The sequence below is a fragment of the Aptenodytes patagonicus genome, chromosome 9 (assembly GCF_965638725.1).
Source record: "Aptenodytes patagonicus chromosome 9, bAptPat1.pri.cur, whole genome shotgun sequence".
NCBI lineage: Eukaryota > Metazoa > Chordata > Aves > Sphenisciformes > Spheniscidae > Aptenodytes > Aptenodytes patagonicus.
In genome coordinates, this window is record NC_134957.1 from 20273887 (window position 1) to 20299192 (window position 25306).

Here is a 25306-nt window from a genome sequence, read left to right on the forward strand (position 1 = left end):
CCTTCTGTATAAAACTGTATGAGAAATATGTTTTAAAATGAAGATGTACTAACAATGTATTATCCCCACATGCCCATTTTTAAAAAGAATTTATAGAACTAACAGGAAATAAAGATTATTCCTTATTCATATTAGGCCTGACTCCAACACTAGTAATCAGATTGACTGTTAAACAGCTCCACAAATACTTTTCTTGGATTCAGTGGAAGTACTTATGTGGGCAAATACTGCTGGGCCCTGGCAAAAGCGGGAGAATCTGGGCTTCTCTGATTCGAAGGTTTATTATTAACAAAGCCCTCCGTTGCTCAAACCTCACAAAACGGTTTCAACTGAACAGTCACACCACTAGTCGGAGAAAGGCACACATGTGATAAAGGAGGAGAATGAAAAAGCTTATTGACGTGTTGACACACAGCTGATAAGGAAAACAAAAACCCACTTAAAAAAAAACCAAACAGTTGAGTTTTAGTCGAAGTCAGAGGCAGCATCCGGTCTCTTTTCTTTCCTAACGTCAAGAAGATGTTTGCAACGATGCTGGAGATACTTCCAATTCTAGCCATCCTTACAGGTAAGAACAACAAACTGATAGAAATAGCACTGGAATAAAGGAACTTGTTGAAATAAGAGAGCAGGTGAACCTGACTGGCAAACTAGGAGAACATTCCAGATTTATTTCTGGACAGAATGAAAATCATGGCTATAATGCTATGCCATTTTGTGGAAATCAGCAAGCTGACCACTGACTGGTAAGAGTTTTTTGCTCAAGAACAGAATTTTAGCTTTGGTAAATTAATGCTTTGCTCTAAAGCCAGGAAGAGGCAAAAAGCTCTCACGTAGAGCATTAGGGTCTTTCAAGCGTTTCAAGGTTAAGTTTTCTCACATTCGGCTTTTGTATCCCCTTGTTAATAGCCCTGGGAAATGCTGCCTCGGTTCCACCCCCACCGAAAAATTTTTGGGGATGCTTAACTTTAAGCATGCAAATAATCCTTTGGATTTCCCTGAAGTTAAGTGAGGACGTAATACTTTGTGGAATCTAGGATTTATATGGTATATTAAACATAATATATTATTCATGTTTCAAGGACATTTCCTTGTGCTAAGCTTTATTTTTAATATATACAGAAGCAGACATTTTAAGTCTAATGCTCCATGGTGATGAACAGCCTCTCTATCCACTAAAGAAAATGGAAGTTAGTTTCCACATTTTCTTTTCAAGATGGAATTACCTGGTTTGGATGCCAGAGAAATATTTTAAATAGTTGCTCCTGATGTTTCAATGTTATCTCTCACACACACACATAAACCCCACAGATTTTTGCCTTAGAAATGAAAAGTAATTCGATGTTAGTACCAATACTTTTCAAAACAATGTCCTCTAATTTTAAAGTTCTGGATTTAAGACTAGCAGTGTGCCCATACCGATGGGTGCCACTGACTGGCGTTTCTGCAGTGGCTAGGAAAAGATCAGCAAACTTGGATTTATTTCATGAGCGTTAAAAACGGCACGGGGCTTCAGTGAAAGTGGGCGATTCCCAATCAACTGCAATGACTTTCTCTGTAGCAAGGAAGAGGTCTTACCGTAATATTGATGAGTAGAAGACATGGAACAACTATTTTTAACAAGTTATGGTCCCGTTCCCACTAGCTTTTTTCACTGAGTTACTTCTTACCCGTGCACTTTTTTTCATTTAAACCAAAAGGCCTGTGTATACGAAATGGGATTACGAGTTTGAAACCGTAAAGAGTGAACTAAATGCAAAGCCAAACTCCCCTTAACTTCCGTGATGAGGGAACAGGCTCTGCAGGTCCAGTTCGCTCCATTTTCAGTCAAAAGCTCCATCTTACAATTAGCGATGGCTTTAAACAGCCTCGGTGGACAATGGACGTTTGATAGGTTTGGGCTGTATATTTTCACTCGAGCACAGCCTATTTCAACTAGACGTATTTCTTCAAAATACACAGCTGAGTGGAAACTAGAATGCTTTGTGGAGTTGTTTCTGCTAAAATGAATTTCTTCTGGAAAAGCTTGTAACAGCGAGGCTCTGTGGCACTCCTGACTCCAAAGACAGAGGATGATAAAGGAAATATGTGGAGCAGATGACTGGAAAATGGATGTTTTCAGTAGAATGACATTGTGTTGAAAGACCATAGCTTTAATCCAGCGAAGAACAGAAAATAAATACATGTAAACCTGGAAGTATTGTTGCGGCAAGAAACTATCATCCTCTGGCCAACTCTAATTCTTAAAGCTGAGAACAGTGAACTGAGACATCTAAAATAAAATTACACGGCTTTTGTATTAGATCTCAGTAAGGATTAAGCTACTGTGAACTCCCAGGACAAGCGGGACTTGCAGCCAGCACTGCAACCCCTCTTTCCCCAAGGCAGGTTTAACACGTTTAGGTCAGTCTCCAGCCATTCCTGTGAGACTGTCTTCACATATAATGTAAGTCTTGCTGTAGTTTAAACCCGCTAGTTCTCATCCTAGCCACCACCAACATGGAAAGTAGATTATTCCCTTCTTCCTTGCAGTGAGCTTTTACTATCGAAGCCATCAAATAAGGAAAACAGACCCCGAAGAGTTCAGACTCTAGGTTCAGACAGGTTTGCATATTGTAGCAACTGATGACTCTGCAATATTTACATGGTTAAAAATGTCAAAATAGATTATATTTCTTTTTTAAACAATGTTTTCTCTCATAGGGCTGATAATTTGAGCAAAATACTCTTTTGGTATTATTGGAGGTTCTGCTTAAACTCTCAAAAGCAGCACCCAAACATAAGATGCACAGATATTTCATTGAGAAGAATATTTTGTCTGTTTTGCCTCTGTCATTCATATGTGCAATAAGCCCACGTGAAAATTATTATGACATGAAGTTCTCACCTTGCCTGTTATGCATAGAAAGCTCTGAAAGACTTATGTTTTCCATCACATTCAAAAGAAATCTATTCTCCTTCAGAATCTTTAGACAGTACCTTTAAAACTGGACTCAGTGATCTAGCAAAACCCTGAAATTCAGACTTATTTTTCTGACAGCTCTAGCTTTGTTGCCATATGTCACCATTGCTAGTAACTTATATGGAGGACAGAAACAGATAAATATGGTAAGATGGTGCTCGATTCCTTTCATTAATATGGCTGTGGAGCCAAGCCTGATCAGAACATTATGGGAAAGGGCTCACAAGTTATGTTTGCTCCCTTTCTGCTTCGAGCACAACAGAAATGGTTGATGAAGTCATCACAGAATTTCTCACAACCCGCATAATAAAAGCAGTTCCAAAAAGCTTAGTTCGCCGTTTCCAATGTAAAAGCATTGGAAACAAACAGCTTCTACAGGTAAGCCCTAAGAAACCTAAACAGAAGCAAAGTAATTAGCGAAAGAAAAGCGGAGAACGGCTGCTTTCCCCAGCCTGGGGGAACCCGACAGTGCCGCTGAGTCCGAGGCAGAACGTAAGAATGTGAGAAGAGACAACACTGTAGGAGATGGTGATCCACGGTAAAGAAGATCAGACATCTAAAGGAATAACTGCAAAAAAAGAGGGCAAGAAGGGTGTAAAAGAGGGCTAGAGACAGCTGCAAATGAGAGTGCAAGGTGCAGGAGAGCACTGCGAGTGCAGGAGAAAGGTTTGGTTTAGCCACAGGCTCTTAGTGAGAAGACAAGTCTCTGCAAGTGAGAACAAGTTTTTAGGAACTCTGCTTTTTCAGAATATTATTTGTTTTAAGGGCACAGGTATTCTGGGGGATTTATTCGCTTGTTAGCTTTTACCCACTCCCAGCTTGTTATCACTAAAATTTCCACACAAAGCCCAAGCGAAACTGTACTGAAAAGGAGAATGACCAGACATGTCCTATGGGTTTCTTCAGTAACGCAGGGAGCAAGGCGCTCCCGCACGGCTCCCAGGGTCGGCCCCAGCTGATCTCTCCTCACCACACTTACTGCCCACAGGCCACGTCAGCGGTGTTGTGGTGACCGTCCCTGAGAAGACAGTGAATGTCACTACAGGTGGAAACGCAACCCTCCTCTGTACATACACGAATGCTGGACCGCTGGGAAATTTCTTTATTCAGTGGAGCTTTTACAGTGCCAAAGAGAGCCAACTGCACACCGTAAGATATTTCTTTATTATTAATATGAAGTTATATTTAAGGTACCCTTAAGTCCTCAAAGAATCTTGTTACGTTTGATAGCCCTCACTACAAACGAGGGAGGCAGGTAAAGTTGGTGTTCCCACCCTAAAGACAAGGGCCTGGGGTGCAATGAAATTTAGGGGCAGATGCACAAAGTTACCTAGGCTCCTAGTTCCTACTGGCATGCCTCAACTCCTTTAGAAACTTATGAGAAGGTACAAAAGGGATTCAGATGCTCAGACAACTTGCTCCAAGCCACACAGGAAGCGCGAAGCGGAGCAAAGACCAGGTGTCCAAAAACCACACAAGCGCTCCAGCCCCTGGCCCAGCTCCCTTTTCTCTCGTCTGGCAAATATTTCCTGCCATTGTGAAGGCTGCTTTCCTGGTGAGACGCCCTTGCCTATGACAATGTGTCCCCCATTTAAGGGTCAAAGGAGAGCTCCTTGACTCCGCCGCTATTGTTGCTATTAGGCGGCTCAGTAAGAGGAGGGGTGCGTAACGATAGGCTATGGGAGCAAAGTGAGCAGTGAGTATTTTGGCAGGACTCTGTAGAAATTTGTCATAGCAGGAAATCTGCCCCAGAGAACTTGCGTTGGTATTTCACGGCATCCCACGGGTGTCTTTGTGGTAGCAGAACAATTACAGATCAAAGGCAAATGCTCCTTGCCCTTCCTGAGAACCCGAGAGGCAGCAGAGCCAAACAGTATCTTCCCCCGGGGGTATAACAAGACCGTGTGGTAGGCTGGAGTATCAGCACGGAGGCAGCATCGGGACCGTGAAGGACAGCAAGTACTAGACAGCTACGTGCTGTAACCACTGCCCAAGCCTCTCATGTGGCTGTAAAGACCTTGCAGAGCAGCCTGGTCTGCCTGGAAGGAGTCAGGGATGGGACGTGTAACTTCCTATACGTACGCACACTACTGCCCAGACTTCAAGAGCTATCCATTAACCTTACTTTTTGGTGGGGAAATGAATCCATGAATCTCACTCCCAGCATAACATGCAGGGTGTGAGTTCCCATCAGCTCAGTCCTGACAGGTGCTGAGCAATCAGCAACACCTTCCTTTGTAAGAAGAACTGCTGATTAGAAGTGTCACTGCATCCTTGAAGATGACTGTGATTTTTTTTCCGTGCCCTGGTGCCGGGCTTGTGCCTGTCAGACAATCGGTCCCTTTTCTCTCCCATTGTTTTTATCCTGTTGCTAATATTTTTTTTCTAAAAGTTCAATCCTCCTGCCTGGTATTACACGTGAGAGTTGATGTAAAGAGATTTGACTTAGAAGAGTGTCACAGTCCACACTGATGATATTCTTGTCACGTTCACCAATTTCCTAATAACATTATGTTATCAGGTTTGCCATTGCTGATAGAGTTATAGCCTCTATTTGGTTTATCAATTATAGGAGAATTAGACTGTCTGTAATTTGCAGAATGTACAGTATGTAACATATTTGGCATTGAATGGCAATAGCCAGTATGTAAGAAATAGCAATTTAATGTAAGACAGAACTGCTCACCCTCCTGCGGTATATCATAGCCACAGATAAAGACCGTATCGGTGCTAAGTACAAACACTGGGCCCATCCCAAATTCTGACGCTGGCTGAACACCAGACCAACACCTTGCCTGACTAATTGTATGAATAGTTGTCACTCATCATTTGCTTTTTTCAAGTCAAAACTATCTTATTTAATGAAGAATTATTCATGAAAGGGTGGTAGCTGCAGGTTTCCTAAGTAAGTTGTATATAGTACAATATATTATAATTTTGATCCAGTACGTTACCTCATAAATTTTAATCACTTGTTCAGGTGGGAAGTACAGCACGGAGATAGGATCAAGCCCATCTCCAGATTTGGTTAAAGTCTCTCTGTTGTACTTGCGTCAAATTTTCCATATTGCAAGACAATAAATGCAATACATTTTCTGGTCACAACCAAGAGAAATAAGCAGATTGTAGTTGCAAGTATTTTAGAGGGAGAATCAGACAGTTTCCAGAGATCCAGGAGGGGGAAACCATTTGTAAACTGTGACCAATGATGAGAAAATACCCCCTGAGGATTACCATCATAAAATACTGTGGGTGGTTCAGAATATACTCAACAAGAACTAACTGATGTGAGGCTACCAAATGTCAGGGAAACCTTATGGATCAATCCCTTCAGCACTCACTCCCGGCTTCTGCAGCTCCCACTGCAGGCAATGGAAAGCCATGCCTATAAGGACTGTAAGAAACACTATTGGGAAAAATTGCATCTGGTTTTCTCCCTATCAGAAACTAATTTCACGGTAAATTCCCTTTCACACCGCAACACACATGCATTTGTAATGGATGATTTGCATTTTCATTAAATAAAGTCGGTTCAATCCGGAAAGGCCACGGGTTAGTGACTAATCCCGTTCTCCTTGAACACCGAGCTAAAATTGCCTTTCGCTGCAGCGCCAGTTATTCCTGGCTCGCACGCGCAGTGAGGCTCGGAGGGATACCCTTCGCTCCTCGGAGCCTGCTGCCTGGCGGGTGCGTGCGTGTGAAGAGCTGCAGGACTGGGGCACTGCTTTTTAAAATGCTTTTAGCAGCCCATTCAGTCCTGTATTACTTGACCCTGTATCCTTTCACCACAACATGGCAATTCCTTACCATTTTGAACCTATTCACAATAAAGTTAATCGCGTTAATGCAAACACTGGGAATAAAGGACCGTGACTGCTTGTGGAAAATACGGTTTAAGAAATTACACAACCGAGCTGAACATGAAATTGGATTTTCAACCTCCCTCTGAACCCACAGCAATACGAGGTTGCTATTTCTATTTCAGGCTGGTGACTTTTCTGAGTTTCAGAAAGGACTGAGTGCCTGAAAGCATGCATGTTTTTCTCCTACAAGTTTAAACAACAACAAAAAAAATCTCTCTTTCTGCAAACCTGGCTTTGCCCTGGTTGCTTGGCACGTAGCTGAAGTTACGTTTCACATTTTGTTCCAAGTAGGAAATATATGCATGGCAACGGAGGGGATCGCCAGCTTTGGCTTTCATTGTTTAGATTAAAGACTACTAAAATGCAAGTCAAAAACGTATTTAATATGCTGGTAAGATGACAAAACGAACTGAATTGAAAAGACTGGCACCATACCTTACTGAATACCAGAACAGTAGCTTGTATTTTAAGTGAGATAAAATTATTTAATTTTATGAGATATTTAGATTATTCTAAAATGTCAGTAATAAACAAACACTTCCTTATAAATAGCATGTATTTTCCCTGAAGCAGTTTGTTGAAAATTCTGTCTCCGTTCAAAATTTGCCATTTTTTTCAGTAACTAAATGGATAACATTTTCAAATTCCATTTTTTAAAGTTGAAAATTTCTGCCAAATATTTTGAAGACAGGAGGCTTACAATTTTTCAAAAAAATTGCAGAAAATACATCTTCTTATCCCACCTGCTACAATTTTAAATATTCCTGACATCTTACTAAATGCTAGATGTCTTGATGACCACGTGATTCACATGGGTAGTATATTCACAATAATAAGACTAAGCAGAGGGGATGTTCTCCATAACAAGTATTGGGGGGGGGGAATCTTGATTTTAATAAATGTTTATTTACATAATTGAGAATATGGCCCTTTCTCTCTACAGTGGCAGCAAATAATAGAGCAAACTGTAGAACGTTAGAATTAATTAAGGCAAATTTATGTCATTGAGATGCCTTTGGCTTGAAGCATTAACGAACGTGGGCTTTAAATTACTAGATTTTAGGACATAATATATAATAAGCACAGAGGCCATAGATACCCTTTTCAAAAAGAATGTCAGTATTTTACACTACCACTTACGTCATAGATTTTGCAGTGTTTTGAGATACATAGGCTTGGGTACAGTCCTGCCTGGAGTGAAATCAGTAAGATCAGGATCAGGACTAGTGCCAGTGTCAATTTAACGCCCCAGAGTATTCAGCAACAGATTTTACCTTGCTTCAAGGTGAGGCAGTGCTGTTCATCAGTTCGCAGACCTGATGCAGATCTGCCTCCCAGCACTGGCTTTGTGAAGCTGGCTGGTGTCTTTTGCTGTGTGTTCCGCTGCTCTCACACCCTGTTCCGCATTGCCCACCTTCCACAACGCTGGCGCAGGTGCTCGACGGTTAAAAGTCATGGCAGTTACACCGGAGAGGACGAAACACCGCAACCAGGCTGTTCACAGACAGGATGATGAAAAGGGAGGCAGCAAACAGCGGAGTGGCAGGTGTTCGCGGTGCTGTTTTGAAGGCAGTGCAGCTATATATAGCATGCGAATATAGATCTTTTTACTAATTGGAGCCTAACTCGGCTCTTTTCCTGAGAAGTTTCTCCAGTGGAAGTAATTCCCCTCATTTGAACTAAATAATGTAAATATCAACTCATGGAAAATAGGATGCCATATGTATTTTAACTTTTTCTTCTTGCCATTTACCCCTTAGCAACATGTCTTTTTAATGATAAATTTAATTTTTAAATCATAACTCCCAGCCAAGGATCTTGAGAACTTTCCAATGCTGAACTATCTCTATTTTACATATAGACAAACTGAGGCAAACACTACTTACCCAGCTCACCCAGGGTAACAGAGTACATCACAGCCTGGCCTGGTTCATAAGGTAAAGTCTCAACTCCTGCTAAGATCTACATCTGTGCTTCGTTTCATGCTCTGAGTCACTCGGCTGGCCTGGGTGTAAAGCACCTAAGTAAATGTTTGAAAGATTGAAGCCTGCTGTTGACTCTGCACAGGCAAGGCTACAGCCTTGCAAAGCTAAATACAACTCCTGAATGTAACCGGGGCCACACCTTGAGCCTCCAGCCCAGGCCACCTACAGTTAAAGTAAGTGAAATTATCAGAGACGCTGTGTGGCTACCCAAGATACGCCCAGGGCAGAATCCTTGATGGAAATTTTAAATTCACTAGATGAGTGAAGGCCATGAATGACTGTTACTTATAAGAGAAACTGAATTATTGATAGACTTCTCATGAAAATATTACCTAAAAAAAAAGCAAGCTTGAAATATTTGCAAACAGCAACATTGACACTGCTTTGGTAAAACTACTGATGGGTAGTTGAGAGGGAAAGAGTGTTAGCAGCACGTAACAGCAAGAATATCTTCCATTTATTTTCTATATTGGCTTTCACCCTGCCAGAGCCCTGTATTTTTCTCGTATCTGTACTGCTGAGAAAGTATGACTTAGTGGATAGGGGCAAGGAGGGTTTCACTTACTGCAAACCATATGGAAGAATCATAGAATCATAGAATCACAGAGGTTGGAAAAGACCTCTAAGATCATCGAGTCCAACCATCGACCCAACACCACCATGCCCACTAAACCATGTCCCTAAGTGCCTCATCTACTCGTCTTTTAAATACCTCCAGGGATGGGGACTCCACCACTTCCCTGGGCAGCCTGTTCCAATGTTTCACCACTCTTTCAGTAAAGAAATTTTTCCTCATGTCCAATCTAAACCTCCCCTGGCGCAACTTGAGGCCATGAGGAAGATGGCACTGTTCCCTTATGAGAAGTCTAGCCATGTCCTTATTTATACCCAGCCCTGCAGGCCTGGTGAGCCACTTTGCAAAATCTTCACAGGAGTGAGCAGGCTTGTGTCACGTCGTTCAGGAACAGGGGACAGGGTGGCAGAGCCCAAGGAAGGAAAGACATGCGAAAAGAGCGATCCGAGCACAACCGTGTCTGCTCCTTCCACCCTGAAGCCCCGAATTCAGATTACCAGCAGTCCCAACGCCAGCACAACGCTGCTGCCCAGCACAAAGCAAGGCACAGGCATGGGCACGGGGCTACCATGTGAGAGCCAGGGGCCAGCCAGCCCTGTAAGGGTGGCATTCCCATAAAAACTATTGAAAGAACAAATTCCTCCCCATATAGTATGAGTAGTTCCTGACACTCCATCCCATGCTTTCAGCCACAGACCAGCAAGATCATGTGCTGCAGAGGCTGTCAGTGCTGCAAGGGACGCTGGCTCGGGAGCGGAGCAGTCTGTTCCAGCCCACGAGCGAAGATGAGCCTGTGCAAAGCACCTCCTGAAGCAGTACAGGAAAACTTCCTGGAAAGGGCCTCTCTGATACATGAGCATTTCTTTTTGCCTAGAGGTGATTTTTTAAAAATCGAGTTTTATCTAGCACTTAGACGACTGAGCAGGCACTTAAAAGGAATAGCTTCATGGAAAGCAGAGGCAACACCTCCAATGCAGAGGAATGGAGACGCTGTTGTCATGTCATTGCAGTCAGAGTGACTCCCTGGATGTCAACGGGATTACTGGGGACCGCCTGTGGTTATCGCTGGCACTGGGGTGACAGTCTGCAGAAAGAAGATAAAATAAACTGATACACTGAAGCAGACAATAGTGAGAACACAAAGGAAAGTGGAGACAAGTAGAAAATGATCAGGTTGTAACTGGTGTGTTTGGAGCAAACATTAGACTTCAATCTTAGCTTGCCTAATTTTAGGTAAAACTTGGAAATAAGATTGTATTGCATCTCACTGTTGGCAAGGGCTTGAGACATCTGCAAAATCTGCTGAACACGAGGCAGCCTGTCCTTGTGAACAGCACTGATGGTACTGATGGGGAGCTGCGTAGAGGACAGGCTCTTGATTTTGGGGGAACATTTAAAGTCTCATTTAACTCTCAGATCAGCACATTTTTACTCAAATACAGCGTTCCCCGTGTCACGGTATTCTGACTATGGATGAAAAGTCAGTCAGTCATTGTCAAAAGATGGTGTATGTGACAGATGCACGGGGAAGATGTAGCTGGAGACACAAGGTAAGAAAAACATACCCACAATCTTAAGGGAAAAAAACAGCTAAATAGCTTCTACTAGATTTATGCTACTGTGAGACCTGTAATGATGTTCTGGATTAAAATCTTAAAACCAGCGCATGACTGAGATAAGATGAATCAGATGCATCACTCAGAATTTTTAACTCACCCTATTTTTTATTGCATTTTCCTCTGTCAAAATTGTTTTGGATGTAGCTGTTGTTTTTTTCCCCCAGCTATTCTAGGTGGCTGAACTAGCTCCTTCAGGAATATTCTACCCAAAGGGTATCTGAAGGGCATGTCCACACACCAGGAGCCTCTGGGCTGAATGTGAGCAAGTCTCGATAGCCCAAATTTGGGGCTACATACTTACATAGCAAAAAAAAAAAAAAAAATCATCCTGGATCTCCTTTCTAGACTATAACAACATTTTGAGATGCGATGGATACAGAGGGACACTAAGCTGCCTGCTGAACTGGCTTCCTCTCGGCTGTCAGCTCAACGTCCCAGCCATAATCCATTCCAAACTCTGACTGCAGCGGGATTCCTGTCTCACCATGAAGTACAGGGTACAACCCAATGTAAATTGAGGTCTAATAATAACTGCTGAAGAGCAGTTACACCAAATGCACTGAGAAAACATGTTTGTGCTTGATGCACTGCAGAAATTAGTCACTAATCGTTCAGCCACAAGAATGATACTGTGAGAATGTGAAAGAGCTGCTCCTCAAAAGTATTTTGCACCAGTTCAAGCTGCCGAATGATTAATCCTCTAAAGGCTTCTGACTCCGGCCCTTTCTTCTTCTACCAATGCGCAGTTGTGACAAGACACTTCTAGTCATTATTAACATCCTCAATTACCCATGCAAAAATCCCAGTAATGCAGGACATAATATCTCTACCACAGTCTGGCAGATCAGAGTTTTGACAAAAACGTGTGAAAAGAAGCTGTGGATGAAAAAAGGCTTTTGGGCCCAGACTCAGTCACATGACACACGCCAAAGAAACCAATGCATGCGTGAGCATTTGCTTTCTTATCTAGCTGAGTTCAGAATCTGAGCCGTGGGCTTTAATTAACACTTTGACTGTGCGGCATTTGTTCTCTAAGTAGATGGTAAGATGCTTAAAGGAGTGATGAACACTTTTTTCCCTTGTTATTTTATAGATTCTGTCTGTGCTCAGAATTCAAAAAGAGATCATGATCTCAAGCCAGTAAAGTTGTTAATATCCTCCTTTGCATTTATCATTGAGAAAGAGACTTTAATGGTTCTTTTTCTAGTAGCTTGAGAAAATGTCAAACAGAAAATGATAAAACAACCCAATGACAGGGCCCTCTGAACGCCTGAGCTTTACAGCTCTCCAGGGAAAGACTGTGAATCAGACGCTGAATACATCAGGCTAGAGAAACGTCCTCGAACAGGATGCTACAGCTTTGCATCTGCTGGGGGGGGAAGGTGAGAAGGGGCTGGGGGAGGGAAGACAGGTACTGGAAAGGAATTCATGTCCTAAAACTGCCGCCCCAGGCAGGAAATTAAGACTACTGTGGAGATTAAGTGGGACATTTTGTAACACATCTTGAAGTACATCTCATCTTACAATTTTGATATCCAGATGTACTAGGCATGTACAGCAATGACGTGATGCGATGACACCAGGAGATGGAGGGTGGGAGGAATATTGACCTGGAAATTATGAATTAGTCTATCCAAAGAAATCTGAAAGACACATATTTATGCAAATTCTAGTATGTATTTGTCCTGTCCCAAGAAGAAAGGAAGCAGATGGAGTCATGTTTCTTTTAATTTACTGCCTGCTTTTTCACACGCAACCCCCACCCCGTAAGGAAGAAGATCTTTCTATAGAAGCTGTATAAAGAAAACCTGTAGGTGGGTTCCTCACTCTCTGCCAAACATCTGGTAGCCTTTGAAAATCCTCAACTCAGCATCAGCTTTGCCAACTGCTTCCTCTGCAGGCGAATACTTTCCTCACCATCGCATTAGAAGAGGAGCAGCCTTCCCACAAGTCAGGCTAAAGGAGAAGAAAAGGACATGTGATTTCACGTACCAGGTCCTTCAGAATCTGGGACACAAATAATCTTGTCTCCAGCATCTGGAGTGCATTAAGATTACTGAGATTTTCTTCCAAACGAGTATGATCATTCCCAATTCCCTGTTCTGTTTGTAACCCAGCTCCCCCAAACAGGTACACGACTAATTGACTCAACTGCCTTGGAAGTCTATGAGCCCAAATCCCTTTCTTGGTTGCAGCAGAGTGACTGTGGAAATGCAGAGTAGCTATACCACTGCCTTAGAAAGCCGAGAAGGCTGGCTGCTGACATTAGCGGCTTCAGGCACTGCCTGGCCCACAGGTTGAATAACCAACCAAACTGCAATCCTTTCTAAGGTCAGGGAGACGTTTTCTGGGCAGCTTAGCTGTTTTGCAGAAACTGTTTTTTCAGATTGTGGAGCTATTAGGGACAACATTTTTAGGAGTGATAATCACTCTTTTTTCTGTCGGTTGTTTGATTAGTTTGATTTAGCAGCTGCTCCCCTGAAATGTGAAAAGGCACCGTTATATAAAAACTTGCATGAGGAAACTAGCTGGTAATGAGAAGCAGCGACCATTACTGCATCCTCAATATTGTTTTTACACTGGTAAATCATCGACTTCACTAGAGCTGCTCATGATTTTCTTGAGGACAAAAAAAGCTTATTTTTTCAAGAGGAGCACAGCAGATTTCTTTCTTTTTTTTTACATTCAAGATGTTGCATTTTAAATATATTTATCACATCAAATTAAAAAGGCTTCCAGGAAAAGTCTACCATTGACTAAATTTACAGTTTTCCCATACAGACATTTTGGGGACATCTTAGGTAAAATGGAAAGAAATGTCAATGAGATGTGTGTCTGTAGAAGGGAACATTAGCTGTCAGTTGCCCCAAAATGAAAAGTCTTCTATATCTTCAACAGAAAAAAAGTTTTTTACTTTTGAAATGGAACAGAAACATTTTTGCAAAGATTTTCATTTCAGGTTTTTGAAAGGCACAAACACGAGCTTTTCCAGGACAGCATGAAAACACTTTGAGCAAGGGTTTAAAATACCCATTTTGAGCGTATTGTTTAAAATGGGCTATGAATTCACAGGCAGTTAACTGCAACATGTTCCTCTTAAATGAAATTTCCTGTGTACACAATCCAGTCATACCTCTGGGACAAGATATACACCCAGTAATTAATCACAACATTACTCAGTCTTTTTGGTGTTTACCACCTTCCTTCAGGCAATAAACTCCAGAGCTAGTGAGATAAGCATGGTACAGGAGCAGAAGAGCGGAGAACAGGCAGGAGCCTGCAGAGGAACTGAATGCATTTCCTTAAGATGTTCCACTGCCTTTATGTTCATAGTTGAAAAAAAACAACCCAGAAAGATTCTGTTTAAATCCGTGAAGAGAACAAATATTCTCTGCTGTGTTGACACCTGCCTCAGATTTAACAGTGTACACAAAATATTTTCTCTGCATGCAGTCAGACAGGAAGAGAGAAGACAGGGGATTAATTTTTCAGTGTATTGTGTGAGGGCTTAGATACATAATTCACCCTGACTTCAGATCAAATATACCAAGGAGCGCTTGCTCCTCTATAATGTTTACTGGCATGCCCTGACTGCATTTAAGACTCATTGTAGTGCCGGTCCTATTTCCCAGGAACATGTGCTATAGCTGAGCTAGCACTCAGTGGGCAGCTTCCACTACTGTTTACTCTCACATAAATCCCAGACCACTCTGAGGTAGACTGAGTAGAATTTAGCCCCTTTTTTCAGTAATCAGGCCTTTTAGTAGGATATAATGGGCCTGCCTCTCCTCTCACGCTGCTGCAAGTCACGCATTACTTCATTTAAGTCATTGCACAACTTAATTTCACATTAGCGTGAAGAGCTGATGGAAGCTCTTTCCCTACCCCACTCAAACAGACGCAATTGATCGAGAGGAGATGCAAATCCAGCCCATCACTGTTGAGATCTATATAGGAACGTCAGCTTAAGAGGAGCCTGAAGTCCGAAGTCACAGTTCTTGTAACTTCGGACTCTTGCAAGGAACAGCATATAATGCTCTGTTGTTGCTCATACTCAGATAAATGTCGAATGAGACAAGTGTGGCCAGTGTGTTTTTGTAATTACAGTAGATCAGTTTTTTGATGAGAGATTTGCTTAAACCAAACTCCCTATTTTGAACACTCTCCTTCCTTGGGGAATACGAGGGTGGGCATCCAGACTGTAGTTTTGCAATAGAGATCTATCTCTAGACATTTGCAAAGCATAAAATCAGTTTTAAAACTCATGGCACTGCATGCAAACAATGGAAACTGGAGAGTCTATCCAGCCGTTCAGCAGACTTTCTAACCTAGTCTGCTGCTGTGCTAACACTGGACCTCTTATGCTTCCTCACTGCATCACCAGTTTTCCACGTGTCGGCAATGCAGTAGCGTAGCTTTGGTATTCAGAGCCCTGCATCAATTGTACCTGCTGTTTGTAATCCTGGGGCAGGGAAGGATAAGGTCTGGCTGGGAAGTAGGCAAAATTGCACTTGAGATGGGGCCAAGCTGCAGTACTGGAGCTGCTGGTGCTGTGCAGTCTGGGTTCTGACCTTCATTTCAAAGCCTTATCATTGCATAAACCAGCTGTGCCCTGGCAGTTTTGGGGTGTAGCTTGCCTTAAGCTAATAAAGGCTTTCAGATAACATTGCTTAAAGACTTCAGTCCACACCGTATCAGCGTGGATGAATAGAACTAAGAATAAATATTCTTCATTCAAAATGCAATCAGTTGATCTGCAAAGTAAAGCAAATTATACGTCTTGCCTGGGGATCTGCAGCGTCCCTAAAGGCAGGGAACTTTGACCAAAAGGAAATTTTGATACTAGTCAAGTGTGAATGGCATTTCACAGGAGTTTGTGGAGCTTTTTCCTACAAGCATTTTCCAGCTATTCCCATTAAAAAACATGCTGTCAGTCCAACTTCAATAAATACATTTACACTGCTGATTCTGGAATACTGTCAGTAGGAACGATGTTAGATCTATTTGGGTCCCAACCTGTAATTCTATATGGTTACCCCTCACCAGTTTAAAAAAATGACTGAGTATGCTGGAACTGTTCACTTTGCCTGGACAATGGAGTTTGTGCATGTAGACACTGGGGGACATACTGCCTATCCCAAATACTATCACTTTTACACAACACTATCATTAACAGCTGAGAAAAATAATTAACGTTCCATAGTTTTCCACATTAGCCTTGTTCTTTCAGATCTTGGTTTCACAGCAGAGCTAGACTGGACAGAGCATGTGTACTCCTTGAGAACTATTATATTTACCCCAGAGCAGATGAGATACTGCAGTTCCTAAACAGACTCAAGGCCCAAGCCTCAGACTACCAAGCAGGCTCCACGATGAACACAATTCTACCCCTCCTTTTAGTCAACAGGCAACAGGTTTGGGCTAATAAGCTTATGAGGCCAATTGTACTCCCACAGTGCTGTTAAGTACAATTGATGCTACTGAAGTCAGTGAAATCAGTCAACGTTCAACAGCAAATTTGTATTTGGGAGGAAATGTTGTATTCCTTAGAGACATTTATCCTTACTATGTCTATAATTCTGCAAAACTTTTTTTACTGTTTAGTAAAAGGGGAACTTCTTGATCCCAAATAGGTGCCCCTCCAAGCACTGAGGCCAACAGCCATTCTTGACTCCCACCTATGGTATAAACTCAAAAACCCAAGATAGTCCATGACACTGGCTCTGACCCTGGTTACACAAAAAAGGAGAACAGCATGGTTGCTCTAGTTGCGTGTGTGATGATTCTGCTGGTGTTCTCGTACTGCATTTTTATTGCTTCCAAATTTACTGCCAAAAGATCAGGCGCCTTGTTTGCTTAGACCTCTGTCTTGTGGATTCATTTCAGTTCTCTGTTTCTAGCTTCTGTATTTGGAAAGCTCTGCAGCCATCCACTTTTTGCAATGACAGGTCGATTCTTGTCACAATCTTCTACTGAGACGCTTATTAATAATATCACAAATTATCAGTGCTGCAATTAGTACCACTATTCATTGTGCATGACGGCATTTTTTCACAGAATTGTCATATGATGGTCAATGGTCTCACCTTTGTTTTCACAAATGCATCAGTCTGTGACTGGAGTATCCACAAAGAACTAGCTACTGTCCGTTCACACAATTAAAAAATCCCATTTCTGAAAAGCTTGTCTTTTGAGAACCACTAGAAAGATATATTCAAATGTACTGTGTTTTCATCTCTGCTTTCTTGGGGGAGGGGGCAAGAAAGGGGGTGATTGTTTGACTTAATCAGAAATCAACTATATTCCAATTATGAGTACCAAACAAAGCAGCAGTAAGATCTCTTGTTGTTAAACTGACAATTGATTCTTTATCACAGATCTATTATTATTCAGGAGGCCAGTCTTACTCCTATGGAGAGTTTAAGAACAGGATAACAGCTGCAACAGGTCCAGGGAATGCATCAATAACAATCTCCAACATGCAGCCCTCAGACACTGGTTCCTACACCTGTGAAGTTTTCAGCCCACAGGGCGACGCTGGACAGAGTCAAAAATCTGTGATTGTCAGTGTGCTGGGTAAGTGCCTTTCCTCTCTACTGCTGTATTGTAGTTTTCTTCCCTTATTATGAAACACTGAATTCACCGCTCAAAATACGTCGGACCAGAGGGAATAACAGAACTGTGATAGACAAGGCCCACGATGCAGAGAAAGGGCTCCCTGATGCGCTGACGCAGAGATTTTTTCCAAGGGCTTTGGAGGCAGGCAGAGCCTGGGGTGCCCTCTAGCTTCCAGACAAAGCAGACCTGATACCACTCCGCAGCTACCCTTGCTTGACCTGCAGGAAAATCTCATTCTCCCATGAGCGGCCTTCAGATTCACTTTGTGCTCTCAGAAAGCCACCTAATGTAAGCAGGTAAGCGGGTAGCTGGAATTACCCAACTTCACTACATTTTTCATGTTGGAAAACAAAGTGATACTAACTTTGATTAAAATAAAAAGCCCTTTTAACTGGGAGTGACAACTTCTCTCTGAAGCCATTACTTTTAGGATAATCCCGCCCCAGCAAAGACCAGAATTTTACTCATTTTGCCTAACGTTGGTCACGGTGACTTGTGTAAATCTAGGGAGAGGCAGCAGTACAGCCCAAGGGTTCTGGGTCACCCCCTTTCCCAGAAACTCTGGAAACTTAGTATGTGTTGGATGGAAGTAGTACAAAGTCAACTTTGGATGGAAGAAAGCAATAGTTCAACCATGAACAGGCAGGACAGAAAGGATGAAAAGCAGTGGAATGAGATATTTTACTTCCTAATAAGAGAAAAGTTTGGACTAACCCCATCTAATCATCGTTTTTATATTGAGAATTCACAGCTGGTCAGAGTGACAAATCAAAGTCATATGAGAATGTGATTCCAACATCATTTGCCTATCTGCCAGGGATAAGAAAAAAACATATGTAAACTCGATCCCTGAAAAATCAAAGTACTACTGTTAGTTCTCATCTAAAATTCCCCAAACAAATAGTAAATTTTGGAGCAGTTGAGTAAGAGATTGTACTTTTCACATGAAAACAAGAAAGGTTGTTCATTTATGCACACAAAATTGGGCATTGCTGGTATACTTCCACTGACGGTACTCTGAAGAACCACAACAGCATATCTATAGGTAGGAAATGAAAAATAATAGGTGTATGTGAAGACAGAATCTTCTCCTGTGTGCACAGTGAGGAAATGCTATCAAAGCAGATGTATTTTTTAAGAGAACTGTAGTTAATTTATTTCCTCCACAGCTGCAATATACTGAAGAATCAGGTCTTGACCCTCTCCCTTTATGTGGAAAAGCTCCTGCTGTGTCCCTAAAGAAAACGATGCTGCTGTGTGGCAGAATGGCGTATGACGAACAGCGATTGGCCCATTATAATTAAAGTAATTGATAGTCTTCATCTCAACACCTCCATAATAATATTTAGTATGCAAACAGAAGAAAAGATAATAAAAATGTATCCTAGGCCATGTACATATATTTAATATTACTCTTCACGGGAGAGCCTTTGGTCAGATCCATAAACAAGACTCTGCCCTCGGATGGAAACCTCTAGATGGGGTTCAATTCTTTACTTACAGCAGCACAGTACCAGAAGTCAAGGTGGATGCTTGCAGCCCCGGGTATGTACTCACGATGTGTCTGTTCTCCTCATTGTTATTTTGCAGTCAAACCGTCAAAACCTTTCTGCAAAATAGAAGGAACACCTGAAAAAGGCCATCTAATCTACCTCTTATGCAAATGTGAAGAAGGATTGCCTCGCCCTACCTACCACTGGTACAAAGTAGATGAGAATACCCTCAAGCCTGTGACTCAACAACTTAGTACGTAACTAGAGGACTATCATACTGTGTTCAAGATCTGGAATTCCATAGTACCAGCAATTTCAAACACTGTGTATCACATAGGGTAGTTAAAACTTATCCTCCTCTTCTGACGGTCAATGTCACAAAATTGTATTTTTACTTATTCAAATCGACTGATAGCTGTCACAAACACAGGATGTTTTTTCTATTTGTTTTAACAAAAATTGTGTGGCATGTTAAAGTCTTGTCTATGCCATTACATTAAACTGTTAAAATGGGAGAAATGTTTATGCCTTTACATCTCCCTTCCCTCGGAATTTTGAGTGAACTCAGGATAGGCTAAGTCAATTTTCCATTCAGGTGCTAAGACCTCCAGCCCGAAAATCTTCAGTACCTGTTACATTTTCATTTGTGAAGTTACACTGACAATAGTATCAACGCAGGTAAAACATCAGACAGACAGACCGATTAGCAGGGTAGGGGCCTACTTCTCATGTTCTAATACACTCCTGCAAAAGCCACTGCAGTAATTTGCAAGGAAAGTAAATGTTTTTTATTTAAAGAATATAAAAGACCCCAAATGAATGAATAATTGGAGAACCCTGTTTCTAACCTCTTAATAGCTCTCAGTATTACCAACTGAAGAAAACCGTTTGCCTCTACAGTGTACAAAGGGTGATCTGTACCTGCTCTCTGTTTGTCACAGATCCAAACACTGGCATTCTCTACATCGGCAATCTCACCACCTTTGAAACTGGGTATTACCGGTGCATAGCCAGGAACTTCCTGGGGAACAGTACCTGTGAGCTTGACCTAACCGCAAACCGTAAGTTTAATGCATGAAAGTAATCGTGTATTTGATGTATGACACGCACAGTTTGCAGAAAAATACTGTAACAACTTTAAAGCATAGTTTTTTTTCAAGTAATAACAGAATGGGCTTTGGAGAGCTCCGGAGTTTTCATCCAGGCGTGCCCAGAATTCACACTGACCTAGACAACTCATTTAACATCTCCAGCTTCATTTCCCACCGGGAGCGGGGGCTGAACCTGGCTCTGACTGCAGAGCCTTTACTGAGAACCGACAGACATGGAGTTTAGAGCAATTTCTTCCAGCCAACAGTCCCACTGAGGTCCCCCCATCCCAGAATTTACAACCATCACTGAAATGTGGTAGGACGAGGACGGGGGCACTGTAGATGTGACCACTAGCTAAAAATACTGCAGTCATGGAAAAGTACCTTATCTTGGCTGCCCTCAAGCAGTGGTCAGCCTTATTCTGACCGTTCTCAAGCAGTGGTCAACCACATCTACATGCAGATTTTTCACATAACCAGTAACATTTAACAAGAGCCAGGCATATCTTGTACAACCAGCCACGAGAGATGTCCCCGAAATGGTCACTCAATTACTCAGTGGTCTATAAAATGAAAATTGCAGGTCAGATCTAGAAGCTGTACTGAAGTGGAAACAGGTTTGGGGGGCTCACAAATGATCAGAGCATACATTTTACATCTCAGCTGAAAGACAGAGATAAAAGCAACCTGAATTTCAGAACTTGTTTGCAAGGACTGAAGAGCAAAGGCTTTCAACTATTGCCAGTGTTAACAGCCTAATGTTTCCCTTTTAGCCAGGCATAAACATGGGGTTTGTTAGGGTAGGGGCTAACCAACAAGAAAGGAGGCAGCAAAGGTCATAAAAGCACAGTTCTCTCTTTCCTAGAGAATCTTTGGCCTCCCTCCTGGAAATACAGCTGTCAGTCAGTTTTTTAGTTCTTTGAATCCAATGCCTTCTCTCTGCTAAAGGCTCCTCCACTAAATTTCCTTGGGATTTAGCTACAATAATACTTTTTAAAAAGTCAAGTAATCTTTTTTTCTTTCCAGATTCGGACAGTGGTATTGTTGTTGGAGCATTAATTGGAGCAATTCTGGCAGCTGCTATCATTTGCATTATCGTCTGGGTCTTAACCAAGAAGGCAAAGAATAAGAAGTCATCAAGTAACGAGATGCAGTAAGAGTTTCTGTTTGCTTCATTTTAAGACAACTATTTAGGGAAGTGATCGTGCCCTTGTACTCGGCACTGGTGAGGCCGCACCTCGAATACCGTGTTCAGTTTTGGGCCCCTCACTACAAGAAGGACGTTGAGGTGCTGGAGCGTGTCCAGAGAAGGGCAACGAGGCTGGTGAGGGGTCTGGAGAACAAGTCTGATGAGGAGCGGCTGAGGGAACTGGGGTTGTTCAGCCTGGAGAAAAGGAGGCTGAGGGGAGACCTCATCGCTCTCTACAACTACCTGAAAGGAGGTTGTAGCGAGGTGGGGGTCGGTCTCTTCTCCCAAGTAACAAGGAATAGGAGGAGAGGAAATGGCCTCAAGTTGCACCAGGGGAGGTTTAGATTGGACATGAGGAAAAATTTCTCTACTGAAAGAGTGGTTAAACATTGGAACAGGCTGCCCAGGGAAGTGGTGGAGTCACCATCCCTGGAAGTATTTAAAAGACGTGTAGATGAGGCGCTTAGGGACATGGTTTAGTGGGCATGGTGGTGTGGGGTTGACGGTTGGACTCGATGATCTTAGAGGTCTTTTCCAACCTCAATGATTCTATGATTCTATGATTTCTGTAAAGCACTGCTGATAATCCAGAACTGAAGTAAAATGTAATTACTCTAAAGATTTTTTGAAGGGTAAATAATACAGGTTTTGAGAAAACTTCCAGAGTGAGAGTATTTGCTTTTGTGTGACTTTCAAGCTGTTGCTCTTGTGACAGACGTTGCCATTACCCTCTTCCCTGTGTTTACAGGCAGCTACCACTTAGCAGTATCTAAAATAGTAAAGTAAATGTTTTTTAAATAACACAAACTAAAAGTGGCAAGTTGAAAAAACAGTTTTTAATATTTAAAAGTTAACAGTGACTGTTAATGGCAGGTGGAGGAAGTAAAAAAAGGAATATAGCAGCTAAGTGTTGCCTCAGCAAATTTACTGGCGTTGTATGTTACTGGATTTAAACACAGAGGCGTCAGTTCAGTGCTGTTTGAAATTACAGGACACACGCTTGGGATGCTCTAAGGCATCTCGAATGGCAGGAGGCACAAGGTTTAGGCAACAGAATAGAGCCCAGAATGTCCATTTTGATCCTGCTCTGGAAATGTCTTTTCCTCTGTGCTTTGGTTGCTCATTTTTCCCTTAAATTGCCAAATCCTCAGAATAGGGATAATCTCATATGCTATACAGACTGTGTTTAGCCCCGTGATGTTAAATGCTAAATGAATACATGCAGCTGAGGCCAAAAAAAAATATTATGATGTTATCTGGACACTTCCCTGTAGCACAGGTCTAAGACTTCCTGATATGGAATTCTGCTAATCCAGACCAGTGGCCAGGCACTCACGCACCGATTTCTGCTTCCAACTGATGTAGCATTAACATCTAATTTTGTGCTTGGACCCTAATAAATCTTACCACATTGAATTAATCCACTAGCAGCTGATATTTTTTACATGTGAAAGTGCTTAAATATTGGGAGTTGGTTTATTATTGTTTTGATAAGATAAATGGAATTCATACTTGTTACTAAAAATAATTTTCTAGATTTCAGCCTTTTCATAGCTCTTTTCTGACCGCACTCTATATTTGATGCACTTGAATGGGACACCAGATCTGCATGGAATTTCTCAGAAAGCTCACACAAAGCAGTGTGTTTTGCTACACCTTCTCAGACACTGTTTGCCAGTACTCAGTCTCCCATTCTGCTTTCCTGGCCTAGCATTTAAACATACTAAAATCCATTTTATTCGAACAGGATCACTTAAGCCAGTGATGCAGATCAGTCTTACTATCTAATGCTCTGTCGCTCCTTCTGTCTTAGCAGCAGCGATGTTGTAGCCTTTTCAGGTGCTCTTGGAACAGAGTCATAATAATAAGGGGGTTACTGTTCAGACAGCAAAACTGCAAAGACTCATTCTTTTGAAAGACTCCAGTGTAGATGGGATTTCAACACGTGAAATCACAATCCTCATCCTGTCTTTTTGCAGAGAAATGGCTCAGAAACAATCCACTGCAGAGTATGTTCAGGTACCTAATGAAGAAAACATTCCTGCGACCACAGTTCCATCAAGCAATGCGACAAATGAATACCCTAGTGTTGGTGAAACAGCAGCCTCTGGAACACCTGAAAATTATGAGAAGCAAGAAGCAGAAAAAGAAGAAATAGCCTAGAGTTTTAGTACAGTTTTCCTTGTCAGCTTTGAACCCCTTTATACAAAAATTGTTGTCGTTGAATTAACATAGAAGCATGACTAAAACTTAGATGGGCATTTGTATTGTGAACCACTGGGCTGGAGATTGAAAAGGGTCTGTTACACATGCACTTTGTGAATAGCAGAAGATTTGGCCTTTAAAGTTAACCCAATTTCATTTATTATCTAGTATAATTATACATAAATATAAGTATAAAAAGACTATCATTCACATTTATCCAACCTATTATGCAAAATTAATTAGGAAATGGGCTGAAGCATTTGACAAAGTAAGAGCTTTCCAGTCAACTCTCAGTAATGTTGTATGTATCCATACAGTTCTGAACCACAGCAGTCTTCTCCAGAAACAGTGTCGGCCAACCTTGTGTCTCCGGTGCACCGAGAACAACCATCATGGCCAACACACTGCAGTGTTTAAAGGATCTGATTTTGCACATCAGAAGTAAAAAGAAGTTTCATCAGTGTCATCAGAGTGCAGAAACAGATGTTAAGACCTGGACCAATGAAATCTCGTGTGTCTGAATTCCACTTAAAGCTAAAAAAAAGATCTCGGAAACTTTTACCCTGTTGCTGCCTGATGTGGAATACATTTTGTTAACAGTGACCTTCTTGGCTTTAAAGTTCCCAAGGCACCAGCGTTCCAGAGTTGTGTGTTTCAGCAGTTCTGGTTTTCAGTTTAATGGAACTAGCATTCAGGTACCCAGTTCAGACATCGATTGACTGGTTTCCAGACAACAGGAGCTGGAAATCTAAATCCCTTGCAAGGCTTGTTATAACAGGCACACAGAGTATCAGATTCCTCGTGACATGCAGATACAGCTGCTTTCAAAACTGAGAAGTGAATACTGCCTACTATACAACACACGAGTTTCGATTGCTTCCTCTGCCTGAGATGATGTAAATCTATTTCCAGGCAACTGCCCTGCCTGCTAAGCAATGAACTCATGCTCCTTTTCTTCTGGTCTCTTTAGCCCATACAATTTTCTATAGGTGAAAGCATCAAGAGGGAAGGTAAGTAGTGCATCCACACCAATAGCCAACAGCTGAGTAACGAGCACTCTCTTGGAAGGAGAAAGGGGAATCGAACCATATACTCTCTGATCACTAGACACCTCTTCTCTCTGGGCCTCATTTCTAAGGTTGCGCAAACTCCGTTCTTCAAAAGGGAAAAGATACCTACTTTCAGAATAGCTCAAGGACCATGGGGCTCAGGTGAATACAGACACACAGCCTCAGCAGCTCCATTCTGAACTACGTGAGGCAGATATTCACTGACACAAGGAGACACTGGTTTCAGTCTTGTGCACTGCAGAAAAACGTATCTGGAACTTTTTGGCACTTAAGCCTTTTATAGGATCTCATGTTCATAAATCCTTTGGTGACTGTTCCTAGCCTGTAAACATTAGTTATATGCAACAGTCATCTTTAAAATAGATAAAAGGATACATCTGTGCTAAAATTTTCAGGTTCAGTTCCTACAGCTATGTTTATCAAGAAAGTGACCACAAAACAAAAAAAAAAAAGAAAAAAAGATGGCAACATTTGAAGAAGATGCAAGGCATGAGGTCCTAACTAAGATTCAACTGTATTCATTGCCGTTTCTACGCAGTTTTCTGGCTTTCAAATATGTCTTTGATACGTGTGTCCTAGTGTTTAGCCTCATTCCAGCGTAAAAGAGCATTCACAGTGTTCTTAAAATATTGTTTTA

General features: G+C 41.9%; 1 protein-coding gene across 1 annotated transcript; it reads left to right on the forward strand.

The window, feature by feature from the left end:
- Window positions 1-510: 510 nt before the first annotated feature.
- Window positions 511-23578, forward strand: VSIG1 (V-set and immunoglobulin domain containing 1). The gene is made up of 7 exons (XM_076347666.1): window positions 511-568; window positions 3951-4111; window positions 17381-17579; window positions 19212-19367; window positions 20056-20175; window positions 21232-21358; window positions 23374-23578. Exons 1-7 carry the CDS (start codon window positions 520-522, stop codon window positions 23555-23557), a joined length of 996 nt encoding a protein of 331 aa, XP_076203781.1. The 5' UTR covers window positions 511-519; the 3' UTR covers window positions 23558-23578.
- The last annotated feature ends 1728 nt before the right edge of the window (window positions 23579-25306 follow it).

What these genes read in the sequence shown, in the direction of transcription:
- VSIG1 (XM_076347666.1), top strand. Translation starts at nt 520, where the DNA reads ATGTTTGCAACGATGCTGGAGATACTTCCAATTCTAGCCATCCTTACA. An exon ending in AAGAGAGCCAACTGCACACC is followed by an intron (nt 4,112 to 17,380) that starts GTAAGATATTTC and finishes TCTTTATCACAG; the next exon opens with ATCTATTATTATTCAGGAGG. An exon ending in TCATCAAGTAACGAGATGCA is followed by an intron (nt 21,359 to 23,373) that starts GTAAGAGTTTCT and finishes GTCTTTTTGCAG; the next exon opens with AGAAATGGCTCAGAAACAAT.